Source organism: Cadophora gregata, assembly GCF_030347475.1.
Source record: "Cadophora gregata isolate MNR1 chromosome Unknown scaffold_4, whole genome shotgun sequence".
NCBI lineage: Eukaryota > Fungi > Ascomycota > Leotiomycetes > Helotiales > Ploettnerulaceae > Cadophora > Cadophora gregata.
In genome coordinates, this window is record NW_026695927.1 from 949,408 (window position 1) to 964,314 (window position 14,907).

A 14,907-nucleotide genomic window follows, 5' to 3' on the forward strand; every position below is an offset into this window, starting at 1 on the left:
GAGTAGTCTTGATGGTCGAGAGATGGTCCAGTCAGACTTCCCTTCCAGAACAATCCAACATCCATCCATCTGACAGCAAGGGTGGTGCAGTTACAGTAGGTGAGTGTGTGTGGGATTGCCACGCCACCGGCGTGACCGGTTGGTAACGAGAGCGATCACCACGGCATGTCCCACCAATCAACACTTGATACTACCTGACCTGACCTTTCTTTTTTCTCTCACATCTCAAATCTGACATCTCTCCTGGACCGATATCCTCAGCTCATACATAATTCGCTACTTCGGCATGAACGAATAATCCATCCCAAATCCATCCCATCCTCCTATCTCACGATTACTTGAAACTTCGTTATCTATTGCCTCTGGCCTGGAGCTCTGGCGTATGCAGGGATGACAGGCTGCTTGTACGTACGGAGGTACGAGGGTGAGATTCCCTATCGTGAAATCTAGGGCTTGGCGATTCCGATTGTGATCTTACCTCCGAAAGGAAGCGAAAGGTTAATTTTGATTTGAGTTTGACGGATGGGGAGACTTCGTAAGTTGCACTGATCTGCTCGGATATTCCTCTCTTGTGTGTCTGTCTTTCAAGATAAGCCTTTCCCGACTTATTCCATCGTTTCTCTTGTCGATTTTTCTGGTCTTGAATTCGTCGATTTGATTGTGCGCACCGCCAATTTCTCGCTTCCAGTTTTGCTGTCGTACAAAGTCCTCTCGTGGTAGCCTCCAGTATCGCATCATGTCGCTTGCTGCAAGTACCCGTCCGTACATCCCATGATTGGCAGGCAGACGGATTCGCATGCTTCCAGGTTCCGAGTCTGTCGTACATGCGTGAGCGACAGATATCTGCAGGTATCCGCTCAAATGGTGTGTCATCTGCTAGATCGTGGATATCTCACCCAAATTTCCTGTTACTCGCATCGCTTTCCATCACTTTTCTCGCGCCATCTTCGCATTCCATTCATTCATTTGGTATCGCCGTGATGCTCTCAACAATAAACCCGAAACCCTTCCTCGGATAGTCGGTTTCGTTGGTTCGGTCCGGTCCAGATCTAGCTCTCTCTGCTTACATTCTCGTCTACAATGGAGAATGAGATTTGACTTGGGTGTTGACGTGAGACTTCCCATCGAAGTCCGGTCCAGTCTCCTGAACGAGAGCGTAAGCCTCGGATCGATACTAAGCGCATCTCACAGGGCACTTTATGCCTACCAAATCGGTAATCCGCTTTCATTTCTCCATTCGATTCGTTGCCGTCGTGGATATGTACTCCTGAATGTGCAGCCCTTCTTTCTTGATTCGATCATACTTGTCGGTCTCGCATCGGATCATATCGTCCTCAGAACTGTTGTCCCTTCAACCTAGTTCTTTTCGTGCCTGCATCCCAAACCATCATTTCAGCCATCGTATCTCCTCCTACGTCCTCCTAGAGTCAACTCGCCCCTATTCGTTTCCCTGCCCAAATCCCAAGCTCCCAAACATTCCCAGTCGTCTCTGTCGAGTTTCCCCCTTCCCTCGTCGTAAGCATCGGCTCGAAATCCGCCCGGCATCGAAAGGTTCACCTCTGCCTCTCTGCATCTCTGCATCAAAACCCCTTCAAACAAAAAGCATTCTACAATAAAAGGAGACAACGACAAAAAGAATTAGAAACAAAGAACAACAACAATCAAGCATTAGTAAACAAACCCACCTCTCCATCATCCATCCACTTCGCTGAGTCACTCACCGAACCCCCCCAATACCCTACACCAGGCCAAGCCAAGCCTTTCCCCCCAGCATTGGCATTACCACTCTCCACCACTTCTCCCCCACCTAAGCGAGTCCCCTACCCCCTCTAATTCGTCCAACTACCGCAACCTCCCCCAGCAAAAGTGGTACGTTAATGCACAACATCACCGCGGGATTTCGTGCTTTTCGCTCGCTCGCTTGCTTATAGATCACTAAGTCCAAATTCGGCTCGCCGACGATTGGCGTAACCCAGGAGAGAAAGAGAATAAAAGAAGGGAGGGGCAAGGGGATCATTGGGTCGAGCCTATGAGGACATCATTCTTCAGAGAAGGCTGAGACTTTCCCCCCCCCCCCCCCCCCGTTATGAGTGGTTGAAAAGGGGGAAGCGGAAGCGGAGGGCGTGGATTGACTGACTGACCCCAGACCTCGAGACAGACCAGACCATTCCTTCACCATGATTGGTAAGAATGCTGGATGAGAGAGGGGCAGGAAATGAAATGAAATACAGTAGTAGCCTCGCAGATATGATGTATACGTAGTCCCCTCCTCCCGGCCCTTCTTCGCTGGCTACTTACCTATCTACTATCCTTCATGACTCACTCACTCAACACACACTTCGCAAGTTCTTTCTCTCTCTCTCTCTCTCTCTCTCTCTCTCTCTCTCTCTCTCTCTCTCTTCCACTGTTTTGTTTCAGACGTCAAATCGTTACTTATGCTTCGAATACTACCTAACTTCCGACAGCGACTTCACTCTTCCAACCAGCTAGCTGAATTACCGAGTCTGGAAAACAGCTCGGAATCCAGGCTCCTTCTCAACGATAGAGATTGGGAGGTACGGACTATGCAAGACGGCGTCTCATGCTATCCCAGCATTCCTCCTCGTCTCTCTATTCCCCGTTTTCTTCTCGGTTCTACGTTCCTCTACATGATCATCACTCAAAATCGTAAATGCACCGAGTTTTGCATAATCTATTCATACATTATACCTAATAAAACTATGACCTTTACCGAACAATCAACCAAACGAGCATTGTAAAGCGCGGCAGGGAACAGTCATCAGTCAACCCCTCCGTTCATCCAGAACAAACGTCAGCTTCCCATCCGCATCGCATCAAAAGCCACCCTTGGCCGAAAGTCAAAACGCCATCTCATACAACTCCACCCTTCTCGAAATACTCTCCCTATCTCGACTCCGTGACCTCCGTAACCTGTCCCGGCATCACGAAATGCTCATACCTCAACAACTCCCCATTCAAAATCCGACCAAGGTGGCTATTCGCGAAACCTTGGCCCTTCCTACGCATTGCAAAAAGTGCTCTCAAGAAAGGAATAGGCGTCTGTCTGAAGCGACAATGACGAGCCATGGTCGAATCAAGCTCTTTCCTATCTTCTGGATTGACAAATCTGGAATCATTTCAGCGGGGTCACAGAACAATGTCTGGAAAGAAATGCGGACTTACCCATCACAAGCAGCTCTAACCAGATCATCAGGGGCTTTGTAGCACAGTCCCAAAAATTGGCAGAGAGCAAGGTACTCCTCGATGCATCGCAGGTAGAGCTGTCCGGCAAACAGAGTGATCTGAATACCAATAGGAGGAATGACCCAGCCTGCTGGCAGAGCCGGAATGGCGCAGAAAGCGAGATCCTCGAGAGTATGGTTGGCTAAGCTGAGTCGTGGGGTATACACATGTAAATTTACGCGCTGTTTCTTTCGGATGATAGGTAGTAGCTCATTCGCTTCCTGAGGACTAATGATCACGCAGGTGATGCCGTTGTGTGCACGTCGCAAGGTCAGAAGCCAATGAACTGGACGAAGATATTGGTCCATATGCTGAACCTGAGTAACGGTTTGGGCAAAATCGGCTGTAACGAGGAGATCTTGTGGCCCTAATGAACGTCAGTAAGCCTCATATTCTGGGACCGGCATAACTCACAAGCCCCAGGTTCAAAGTGCGCTCCTGCGCTAGTATCCAACAGTGTAGAGAAAGCAGGCGTGAATGCAGTAGAAAACCGATCGAGAACACCAGTGGCAGCGAAGTTGATGACGTTTTGGTGAACGAAGTGGGCTCTTGGAGTCAACGCTGGCGGTCGTTCGATTTGCTGCTCTCGTTCATTTTCGGGCTGCAATTCTCGCTCTTGCTCCTCATGAAGACTTGAGTCTTGCAAAGAAACTAGTCCAAACTCTTGACACTTCTCCCGGATGGCATCCAGCTCTGTCTTGAAGGGAGAAAATAGTTCTTGCTCAGCGTTATTGAATAAGACAGCCCGAACCTCTGAATAGTGATTTTCGCATGGTGCGTAACGCTGCTCCAAGCTTTGAGCCTCAGCCTCGAGAATCGAGGAGGGGGCAGCTGGAAGCCCAGAAGCAGTCGAACAGGCTGCTCGTCGACGATAGTGACGCACTCCTTGTGTTGCCCACAGAGGAACTGATTTCTTAGTACTTTGCCAGGTATTCCTGATGCACCACGCAAGTACATCAGACACTTCGATAATCTCTCCAGCCTTCTTCCCATTACAATAGAGGATCTTGAGCTGGATCTCGAGAGATGCACAAAACACAACTGATTGTCCTTTCCCCAACTTTCGCAAACGCATGCATGCTGTCGACTTGATTAATTCGTTTCTTTCCGGTGCGCGCTTTTGTCTGTACATACCTTGGGTAAGTCGGTCCTTCGTGAGATCAGGACCCAGCGTCACAATAGCTCTGTAATTTGAAGGCATCTTCAGGTCTGTTCCTCGAGTATGAGCTTCATCCCTACGAAGCACCATGATCAGTAAATTCTTAAGAAAGCGAGAGCCCACTATTATCGAGAATCCTTGTCGATCATCAGTTTTCAATACTTACAAGTAAACAATGCATTGGTCGATGAGCTTTGAGTATGGCGAGACTTGGAGCGGTTCTTTCAGCCCTGTTCGAGTGACCACGCAGATCTCGTTATGGTCATCAACATAGATCGCAGCTTGTGCCTCTGAGCCTGGCAACATGAACAGCCACTTGCGGGCGAATTCTGTCGCAACAATTAGTAGTCTTGCCGTGTTGAAGGCCTCCCGGATTGAGGGCGAGCGGATTAGGACAGCTACTTACCCTCATTTGTGAGCTCCAGAACTTGAGCACCAACGTCGAGAATCACTCTTACAGCTGGATCGGAGTGGACTGCCATGTGAAGGAGCACATTTGCATCGATAACATCGGCATTGTGTGTAAACCTCGAATCGATTGTGTTTTCGGGCCTTAATAAGCATTCGAGGACTGCCGCGTTAGTATGGAGCTGCTGTGGCATATCGCATTGTTTCACGGGAACAGGCAAGATGTATCTGCTGTCGTTTGTGCCACTAAAACCTGTGGTCGTATGGCTCTTGTCTCGCCCGATTTCCCAGCCAGATGAAGATAATTTATGGGTAAATTCCTTCATCTCTTTTGGGAACACTAAATGAGACATATGAAAGTCAATGAGGCCTTTCGAAAACTTCAGGAGGGGAAACAGCATTTGAGAACATTGAGTAGAGTTGCTCAGGTTGACCCCACTAAGGTTCTTGAACGCAACGGGCATGTTGGATATGCATTTGGTCCATTCTTGGTACTGCTCCTGAGGATGATCCGATCGAAATAGCTGGAAGAGTCAATACTGCAGTCTAAATCAACGTGGGGTAACTCAGTACTGACCTCCTCGAACGATTCGTAAATTTGCTTATCATCTAGACCTCCATAGTAGTAAGATAAACAAGTCAGTACTATCGCTGTATCTGGGTGCGAGAACTCGGCTCTAGCGGATGGGCTATCTTTTGCCTGGTACGGGACTGCCAACCGTGTGCGGCACAGATGCAGACCGTAGTTAACTCTCCATCTCTTTTGAGATAGAACGAATGTAAGAATTCCACCAGCGAAGAGACCGCGCAATAAAAAAAGTCCTGATGCCATGGCAGCGACATTGAGAGCAGAGTTTTGAAGTGGCGCCATGTCTCCTAATGTGATGGATGGGCAGGTCAGAAATATGAAGAGGCAGTTACGAGCTTGCTGGGGTAAGTTCCAGACTGGTAGACCAGTAATTCCACTCTCACAGAATTCTCGAGCGACTCTTGAAAGCAGTTCAACCCCAGCCTCTTGCTGAAGAATTCTGATTCGCGGGAAGCCGTTGCTGAATCTAGCAGGCAGGAACTCGATACCAGTTGGACATATCGTCACGATTGAACTGGCAGTATCTGCTAGAATGCCAAGAACTCGTTGAATGATCTGCCAGCGGTCAGGAGAGAACTCTGTTGCACGTTGGGTGCCCATCGTGTAGATCTACATTGCTCCTATTAGCACTTTACTCGAAACATACGATAAGCATATTTGGGGCTAACCAATTCAAATTTGACACTAAGGATCTCATCACTCTCGTCAAGAATATCGCGAGAATGCTTGAGAAGCCATTCTGAAAGACGGTCAGTTTTTCTGAACGTTGGAATGGGACAAAGTATCAAGGTCTACCAATCAAGAATATGGGGTTACTTACTTTGCGTATCAATCATAGCTTCTCCAGTAGAGGCACTTTCCTCGGCTACACTGTCCATCCCGACATTATTTCGAGTCGTTAGTCTGAAGTCGAGTCCTAGAAGTTCAAATGACAACACATGTTCAGGTTGGACGAGAAGGACACCTCCAATTTTCTTGCAAGTGTGGTATAGATTCCTAATCTGGTCAGCAAGCTCAGAGGTCAGCTTTAGAGAACGAGATATTGGGATGTAAAATATCTGTCTGTTAATCAAGCCGCCAAGCTTAGTCTGCAAGAGGTGGAACATCTGTTTGGACAGAGATTTGAGCACAACAACACGTGCTAATCTAGAACCATCGGCGAGGGTCGCTGCAACGATGGGAACGATGACCGAAGACTTCCCCTGTCCCATGTTCAGCTGCATGAGGGAATTTGTACTGGATGCCGGGGAGATCATCTCATTAGCAATCTCAGCTTGCTCTTGCCGAATCAGAATATTATTTTCAATCTCCAAGAGTAGCCAGTCAGGCTGGGCCATAGGATCCCATCCCGTATGGCCAGGGTTCTCGAGCTCACCAAGCAAGTCGCTCTTACTCTTCAGGCAGGCTTTCAATCTTTGTGCACGTTGAAATGCGGTAACCGCAAGGCCATACTGCACGATGGCAGTTCTCCAAGCTCCAGGTATCTTTCCGACCTTCTCGTGGGACAGAAATGATAGAATGATGCTCGGTGAAAGCCGAGGCGACATTTGCACATCATGATATACTTGGTGCGCCGTGTTGGGGGGTTTTCGAAGCTCGACAAGTATCGCTTGGTACAAACTGTTTGCAACGTCCCGCGTTTCATCGAGATGCTGCTGTACTGCAGAATCGATATTATCTTCCAGGAGGCGAGACATGGAATTCTGCCGAGTAAATGCAACGTAGCTGTTCTCGAGATCCAGAACGTAACTCTTTTCGTACAAGCCGTCTGCTCGGGAGGCCAGTCGCGACAAGAGATCTGGTAAAGGCCCTGATCTTGTCGACATATCAGTGATACCAGATACATCACCATCTTCGGAGGTTCGGACTTGTTGAACCATCGCTTGCAGATGCGCTAGATCTTGGTAGGCATCAGGTGCGTGTGTTTGAGGCATTTTTCCACCGAACATATCTTCAACGGCAATGTGTCTGTGAACCGTAGGCCGGAGGGGCTTGGGGTAGGTAAAGCTATACAACTCTGGACTTTCCGCTTCAACGATACAATTGTCCTTAATTGTCCCAGTAAGTCTGTTGACATAAATCTTGAAGCGTTCGTTGAGATCCCAGTCATCAAACATTTTGATAACTGCTGGCTTGACATCGTCCACAGCCACATATCTATCTAAACTCTGAATAGTTGGCCAAGCAATATCAGATCCTGGCAGTTGGCATAGCAAACTCTGCATGGCACTGTCAAATTTGGACGTCAAAGAGAAGTTATAGGCGTTGGCTCGACGTGTGTTCGCCGCTTTTTTTGATTCTCCAGGCAGTGCAGGGGAATGGCGTTCAATTGAGAGATCGAAGGGGCGCTGGTGTCGTCTGAAGAGAGCCAGCAGCTGATTACGATCTGGTGTATAGCCAAGGTCAAGATTGATCGATTGGCATGTAGGTGCCAGACGACTGGATCTCGAAAGTTGTTTCACAGTCGCAAACGCTAGCAGCACCTGGAGAATTTCGAAATCAGCGTGGGGGGACTGAGCAAGCGTCGCGAGGAAGAACATGACCTTGTACTTGTCTTTGTCACGATCGCAGCTGGTTAAAGCATCCTGGAATGTATACCACATTGAAGGATACAGCTCCTCGGGCTTGCTAAGCAGAGTATTGCTGAAGCCAATGCTATACGATGCGGTCGTCCCTGAGACTGGAGCTCCCCAAGATTCGAATTTAGACAACAATCCCGGGCAATGCTTCAAATTATTCTTGGACCAGCTGTCTACCTGCTTAGAAATCGAGTACACCTGCAACTCGCGGCTCGGTCCTCGGTCAGACTGATCCCTACCCAAGTAGCGAAGATCTGATTTGGTTGTAAAGTCTTCTGCTCCATACCCATCTACTCTGACGTTGCTCAATCGATTTCTTGCTCTCATATACAATTCTGGACACTTTGTCGACACATCAAGCTGTAGAGTCGAATCCCGAGTTTCTTGGAACACTTGCATTGAGGCAGCTTTACTTTTGATGGATTTGACAATTTCGAAGAACCGATCGTGCTGTTGCAGAATCGAAAACTTTCTCCACTTAATCGTCTCCATCGTCCTCAGGTGCTTTGGGTAGTACTTTCTGACAGGAGAAAGGTGCGCGATATTGTCCAGCAATTCCACCTCATCTTTGTCAAAGGTGAAGAATGATTGTGTTGAAGCTTGGGAAAGAGACTCGAGCGCTTCTTCTGTACCAGTTCGTCCTGTCAAATTGTCAGGGAGACAGTACGAGGTGACTGCATGGAGATAAATCTTGAAAAGCCTGCTTCGCAGACTTCCATTATCTATCAGCCGACCCAATTGACCATCAATTTGGAACTGGTGACAGTGAATACTCTCTCTATCTATGTCAATGGTTATACGGACATGGTCCTGATGCTTTTGAGGGTTGACAGGTCCATCCGGAATAATAACAATACGCGAGGATCCTTCAACCTCTCGCAGGACCAACTTGGATCTTAGGCCATTGAGAGAACCAATAGACTGATCAGAGTCGATACACATGCCACGATATTGCTTTGATACAATCAATTTGCTTCCTTGCTCGATGTAAAAGTCCAAGCCCATTCGTGGGAGGTGAACCTCCACTATGGATTTTTCGAAGTTGAACATGACATGGATATGGCAGGATTCTTCGAGTTGGCTCAGTATTCGATAGATTGTTTGAGCTGTCGGACTTTCACTTTCTACCAGTTTTCGAGCATTCTGTAAAAGTGAAAAGTTGTCAGCTCCATGCGAACAAGTTCGCCAGTGGTTTGGAGATGCCTCCCAAAGGTTGCTGATTGGGCGTAGCTCGATGGATCCATACCGAAAGTCTAACCACTAGAGATGGGTTCATTAGTACTATAGTTCATATCATACTTCACTGAAGTAAGTCTAAGTGAGTAATTTGCACTTACATGGACGTAATCCGTGACCAGAGACTGTGGAAAGTCGCCCATGACAGCGCGAAGTGGCAAGAGCTCATATTCACATCCATCTTTACAAGCACGAGCCCTGATAACAAGGTCATCGTTGTGAAGTCTGAAGTGAATTGAATATCCCTGGATTTCGCGCCGTGATTCGAAAAGCATGCCCGGCATTTGCGATGGAACGACTTCCAAGACTCTCCCACCGAAGATCCGGCGGTAAGTTTCGTGACGTTCGTACTCAAGCGGAAGTCGTGAGAGTGGGCTGCCATCAACAAAAAAGGTCCCGTTTAAGATATTGTAGTGAACTGTCATGAGTTTCAAGCTGCCCCAGGGATATATTTGGGTCATAATCCACCGCTCGTTCGGCGAGGGCCTGTTACTTGGACTTAGTATATGCTACTGTATGTCTGAGTTGAGGAAATCTTACAGTGCACTCCATCCACCAGAACGGCTATACGCCGACCACAAACGACTGATCGCATCATCAATTCCCTGGCAGTCAGAGAGAATTCGGTGTCGTATAGCTGGCTCGAGTAATTGAGCTCGTCGATTCAATCTCCCAAGCTGTGAAACTAGGGACTCATCAAGATCGTCGTTGTTAGCCGGACGTCTGTCGTGTATGTTAATAGCACACTCTATGAGTATGGAAACATTCAGCGCAGATTCCAGTGTCTTGGGCAAGTGCCGAGCATCAGCGTCGAATGTTGCATGGCATGTTAAAGCCAGGTCGAGTATTCGCAAGGCCAGCTTTTTCAGCTCGCTTTCTTCCTCTGTAGAGTGTAGCAGATCTAGGACCTCATACATCCATCCCATCACAACATTTCTAGCGCGATCGAGGAATTCGAAACATAGAAAATGGATATTTTCACAAGGGGACAGTGACAAAAGTCGTAAGGCCAGAGTCGTAAAGGTACGGACGGCAGATGCACCCTGCCCGAATGTTAGCACAGGATCCAAAAGGGAGATAAAGCTATTTTCAGACACTTCCGTTGAACCCAACACACAAAGATGTGCTTGTTCCAAAAAAAAACATTAAGTAAAGGGTGATACTAACCTGCCAATTACTTTCTACACCTGAAAGTCCCTCATTCAGTGTCGATATAAGTGACATTCCAAAATCAAACTCTTCCAAGTCAATATGTGAATCTCTTGCTGGACCCAGGCTTGCCGGTCCCGCTTCCCAAGCAGCTTGCATCATTAGGAGATGCGTTTCACGGTGATTGAAGTTCAACACCTGCGAGGCGAGTTCACGGGCAATGTTACGCCACTGAAGCCGGTGTCCCGACCGTAATGTTGAAAAGGAATAGAACTCATGGAGGGTTAATGATTCAGGACAGCGATCTTGGGCAGCAAGAACTTCATTGGAGGTGTGGCCACAGCCGTCTAGGAATGGCTGTAATTGCTTGTATGGCCCGGCTGGAAGGTCGAAAATGCACTGTCTGCCAAGACAATAATTCCCAAGTATTTCACGAGTCCAGAGGAAAGACTTTTTGTCGTACATGGTGCACTGTAGACCTAATCGGACACATATCATATGATGCGTAGCAACGCTGACCTTCTGAGAGTTGTAGTGTGACCTAGACACTTCTTTCTAGGTAATTGTTAGACTTGAGAGTCTCAGACGCATAAATTAGAGAGCTGGAAGAAGAATGTGGTACTTACACAATGAGATGCAAGCTGTACGCGACCATTTTTGCGTGTTTTGAGCCAGCGAGAGATGCCTTTGAAATCGAAGAACGTGTACTTGTCTTCGGGCTGGGGCGGAGCTTGAAATGGTGGGGTGAAAACCTCCACAAGCATCTCGTATGTTGACTCTCTCCCTATTTTGGATTCAGATTGAGTTGTGGCCAAGGTTGAAAGATAGCAAGTAATAACGGTGAATCGCTAGAAGATAGGAAGCTTACATATCCATATCATTTCTGGTACATCAAGTTCAAACACGGCAGCTTTAGCTTCGGCGTCTTTGAACGGCAGTGGCCATTCGTGTATGTTGATGACCATATTCTGAGCTGTAGTACGTAGCTTGCACTTTGCGCACGCAGGGTTGTGTTCAGTCACTTGAACCTTGTTGTTCTTTTTGCCTCTCATGACAGTTACATTAGTACAGACCATTGATTGAGCTTGATCCAGAGAAGATTGTTGCTGATTCCACGTTAGCATATACATAGCAAACCAGGCTTCATTCTTGCGCCTTGGAGATATGGCTTGATTGGGGTTCGTTTCTCATTGAGCGATGGCGTACCTGGGCTTTCAGTCTCGTAAGCTCCGCCATTTTCTGGTCTCTCTCGGTTGTGGCAATGGCCTCAATGTCACGCTTCAACTTCTGATGATGCAGAGAACGCTCGAAATATTGAACTGCGAAGCTGTTCTGCGTATTTCCTTCCAAAAATAGCAGTGGATAGCTATCTTGAGCTTCACTGCGTCTCGAGTCAAGGTATTGTTCAATCCGGAACAGTCGATCCAGATCATCCTTCTTGGATATCAGAAGTCTATTGAAAAGGGAGGCCGGAAATCCGGGTTTGTATAGCTTAAGTAGAGGCTCGTTAATAACCACACACTTATCGAGTGCAACCCAGAAGTCCATCAACGTCAAAACCATGATTGAAAAATTTTCGGGGTCCGGGTAGGCCGCAAATGCGGTTGTGCGGTATAAAGATAGCAGAACGGAGAGATTTCGGCACGATTGGGCGGATGGGGAGCCCAATATATTTATCGCCAGCCAATCCTGCAGTTGATTTCGGGCCCATGCTTCTATATCGAGTAGCCAAATGAGATTGTTTGAAGAATTGCTTTGCTGCAGAATATCGACAGATGGTAGAGAAGAAGCATCTTGCACTACACGCCGATCACACGCAGGGATATCAGGACGAGGATCAACTTGTGATGGTTGTCTTTCCTGGATTTCCTTGAGATATCCTCGAACTGAACGCAAGCGAAGATGTGTGTCAGAAACCCGAAGCATCTTGTCTAGTCCAGAATTCTCATTGAAACCCGTAGGATCCGGGTTCTCTTGGATAGAGTTCCAGCGATTCTCCAATACTTGCTGTGCATTGGTCACAGAATTCCGAACAGCGTGTAGCCAAGGCATTTGATCTACTAACTGCCCAAGCTTTAGCATTCGTCGACCAATTTTTGCTGTCATGATGAAGAGAGTCTCCCCAGGAAAGTCATCTTTGACTGCTAGGTCTAGGACTCTAGTCAACAACAGAATCATAAACATCTTGTATCGAATATGAATAGTACGGTCGCCATCCTTCTGCTTTAGACTTGTCTGGAGTGCGACTCGAAGTAGAAGCCAGCGAGCGGAGCGACGCCATGGAGCCAAAGTGTCGCACCAAAGAACTTCATCTCGAGTATATTTCAGAACTCGTTGAACATCATGGGGTTTTCCAATTGCACGAAGAATTCCCATGAGCATCTCGGTGACATATTTTGGGTCTGCTGTTTGACGGATCTCGACATGGTCGGAACTAGATCGGAGTTAGCTGAGATGATGAGCTAGACAGTTCTAACTTGGCACCTGTGAAGTCTTCTCGGAGCTGCTTAGAGCATCAACGACAACGGAAACTTACCCAGCTTTACGTGACTTGGGACACGCGTCTTCCAAAACTTGAGACTCTAACTGACCAACACATTGAACAAAAGCTTCTTTGAAAGTTATATCCTTAACTCGCCTGATATCAACGGCGATTGCTGGGCCTGGAAATGAACGCAGGAGGCGGCCGCCTGTACCGATGACAGAGTTTGTTGTTGGAGATAGCTCAAATGACTCGAATATGTATGCTGAATCTTCCCTTCGCACAATAAGACCAGCGTTTTGCGCATGGATGTGAAGCACAAGCACACCTACACGATGTCAGACTGGCCAGTAGGAAAGAGGAGAAACTTACTGCCTGTTCGCATCGAACCCAAAGCACCAATCAGTTGGCTGCTGGAGAGCATATCAGGGCTATCTTCTGTTGAAAGCATATCTGTCATGGTAGACAGGCTCGCCCAGGAGGAATCATTGGGGGAGAAAGCAGCAGCAGCATGTAGAGTCTCGCGTACGAGCTCTGTCAGATGCTGATCATTGCGGATATGGTAGTCGTCTGCCTGAGGGAGCTTAGGAGGCAGGAATATGTGGTTGATGAGGTAGTTAAGATCCATGGTTGCCACGCGTCAAGCCCATCGAGCTGGCTTGCAGAGTGGTCGATGAGGTAGGAAGTAGCCAGGGAGCGGCCTGCATCGACCGTATTGGTGGTGTTCGTGATGTAGTCCAAGGTGCAGGTTGACGTTATGGAAAGATTGAGGTCGGTTGTAAACAATACGTGAAAGGTGAAGGCAGGTGTTTTGCTCGCTTATGTGTAGACACGTGAGGAAGGAGCTCTGAGGAGGTCGTTTCCATTCTGAGTACGTTGAAACTGACCCTTTTCGTAGTCTACTAAAATTTTGATGTCGCCAAATATAGGTAGATATGACATTAATTACTCGTTAGTTTCAATCTCTCGTTTCAGAATTCACCACTACCCAGATTCACCAAACCTCCCACAATCCAAACTTCCAAATCACTCATCTTGCCGGCCTCATGCAGAAAGGCCAGAGAAATCATGCGGAAAAGCAGGTATGAAATACGAAATCGGACTTGAAATATAACCTGGTGCCCAGACTTTCCACCAATCTCGGGATTGCCAAGCATGTCACGAGATACCTACCTGGCAATCTTCTAGGTAGAATTGGGCCATACGCACGTCGAGCCCATTCTCGTACCGCGAAGTCTTCCTCTCTTGAAAAACAAGAGCCTGCCTTCACGACTGTTCTCTTCTCGCTATTGGAGGCCAAACTCAGTAATATTGGGGCCATTGCACCATCACTCCCAAGACGCCAGCCTTCTATTATTCTGCATCCATGGCACCCACAACTTAAGTGTGCAGCCCTGGACCGTTCATCCCCCCTCTCACTGTCGTGCTTCTATCCATGTGACAGATCCTTTAATCCTTTTTGGTGCCCTGTTAAATCTTGGATCCCTGGAGTCATGCCTCCACGCTGGTCCAATGTTAGTGGGGTACATGCTACACAAGAGAAGCACATCGTTTATCTCTCCTCTTGTTCAGCACCTGACTATAAAATATCAGCTCAAAAGCCTTGGGGAGCTCCAATCAGTCTCATGTACTAAGAGGAAGTAGTGCATGTCGGCTGGTAAATTTCACTAGTAGCGCACAAGCCTCGGAAGGCAGTCAATATTCCTCGCTTAATGTCAACAAGGTTCTGGGGCTCGCTTCCCCGCAACTGATGAGTGTGGAACGGTGAGCATGACTTGCAGCACAGTACAGTAATCGTATCAGCTCTTCATTACTCTCATGACGTGTCTATATTAATATAAATACATTAAGTAGCGTTACACTGTCGGCCGACATCAGCAAAACCAAGCTTCCGCCACGTTCGACGGTACATCGCAGGAAATTGTTGGCTTCAAAGGACTCATGACTGCGGAGAAATTGACTCGTGCGCAATACTGATTATGTCGGGATATTGGTTGCTCAATTGTAAGTACAATTGGTTTTATTCAGTTTGTATTCCTTCTGAAAGTCCATTTTTCAACCA

At 47.6% G+C, this 14,907-nt stretch overlaps 2 protein-coding genes across 2 annotated transcripts; both read right to left on the reverse strand.

Annotated features, from left to right (window-relative positions):
- Positions 1-498: 498 nt before the first annotated feature.
- Positions 499-873, reverse strand: ONS95_010103 (uncharacterized protein; the record flags this gene model as incomplete). The annotated part of the gene is made up of 1 exon (XM_058503672.1): positions 499-873. One exon carries the CDS (start codon positions 871-873, stop codon positions 499-501), a length of 375 nt encoding a protein of 124 aa, XP_058360385.1.
- A 1,408-nt stretch (positions 874-2,281) lies between these two features.
- Positions 2,282-13,959, reverse strand: ONS95_010104 (uncharacterized protein). Its single transcript, XM_058503673.1, has 18 exons — positions 13,218-13,959; positions 12,900-13,173; positions 11,570-12,797; positions 11,232-11,469; positions 10,990-11,147; positions 10,883-10,918; positions 10,382-10,834; positions 9,755-10,257; positions 9,316-9,700; positions 6,220-9,238; positions 6,068-6,138; positions 5,388-6,008; positions 4,809-5,334; positions 4,569-4,731; positions 4,378-4,478; positions 3,658-4,323; positions 3,184-3,610; positions 2,282-3,127 (listed from the first exon to the last, which is right to left on the reverse strand). The coding sequence occupies exons 1-18, from the start codon at positions 13,471-13,473 to the stop codon at positions 2,905-2,907; spliced, it is 9,348 nt and encodes a 3,115-aa protein (XP_058360386.1). The 5' UTR covers positions 13,474-13,959; the 3' UTR covers positions 2,282-2,904.
- Positions 13,960-14,907: the final 948 nt, after the last annotated feature.

Excerpts from the sequence above, each read along its gene's own strand:
- ONS95_010104 (XM_058503673.1), bottom strand. The coding sequence starts at position 13,473 with ATGGATCTTAACTACCTCATCAACCACATATTCCTGCCTCCTAAGCTC. Across the intron at positions 10,258-10,381 it reads GTGTAGAAAGTAATTGGCAG|GGTGCATCTGCCGTCCGTAC; the intron begins GTTAGTATCACC and ends ACATTCGGGCAG. Across the intron at positions 9,239-9,315 it reads TGGTCACGGATTACGTCCAT|TGGTTAGACTTTCGGTATGG; the intron begins GTAAGTGCAAAT and ends ACCCATCTCTAG.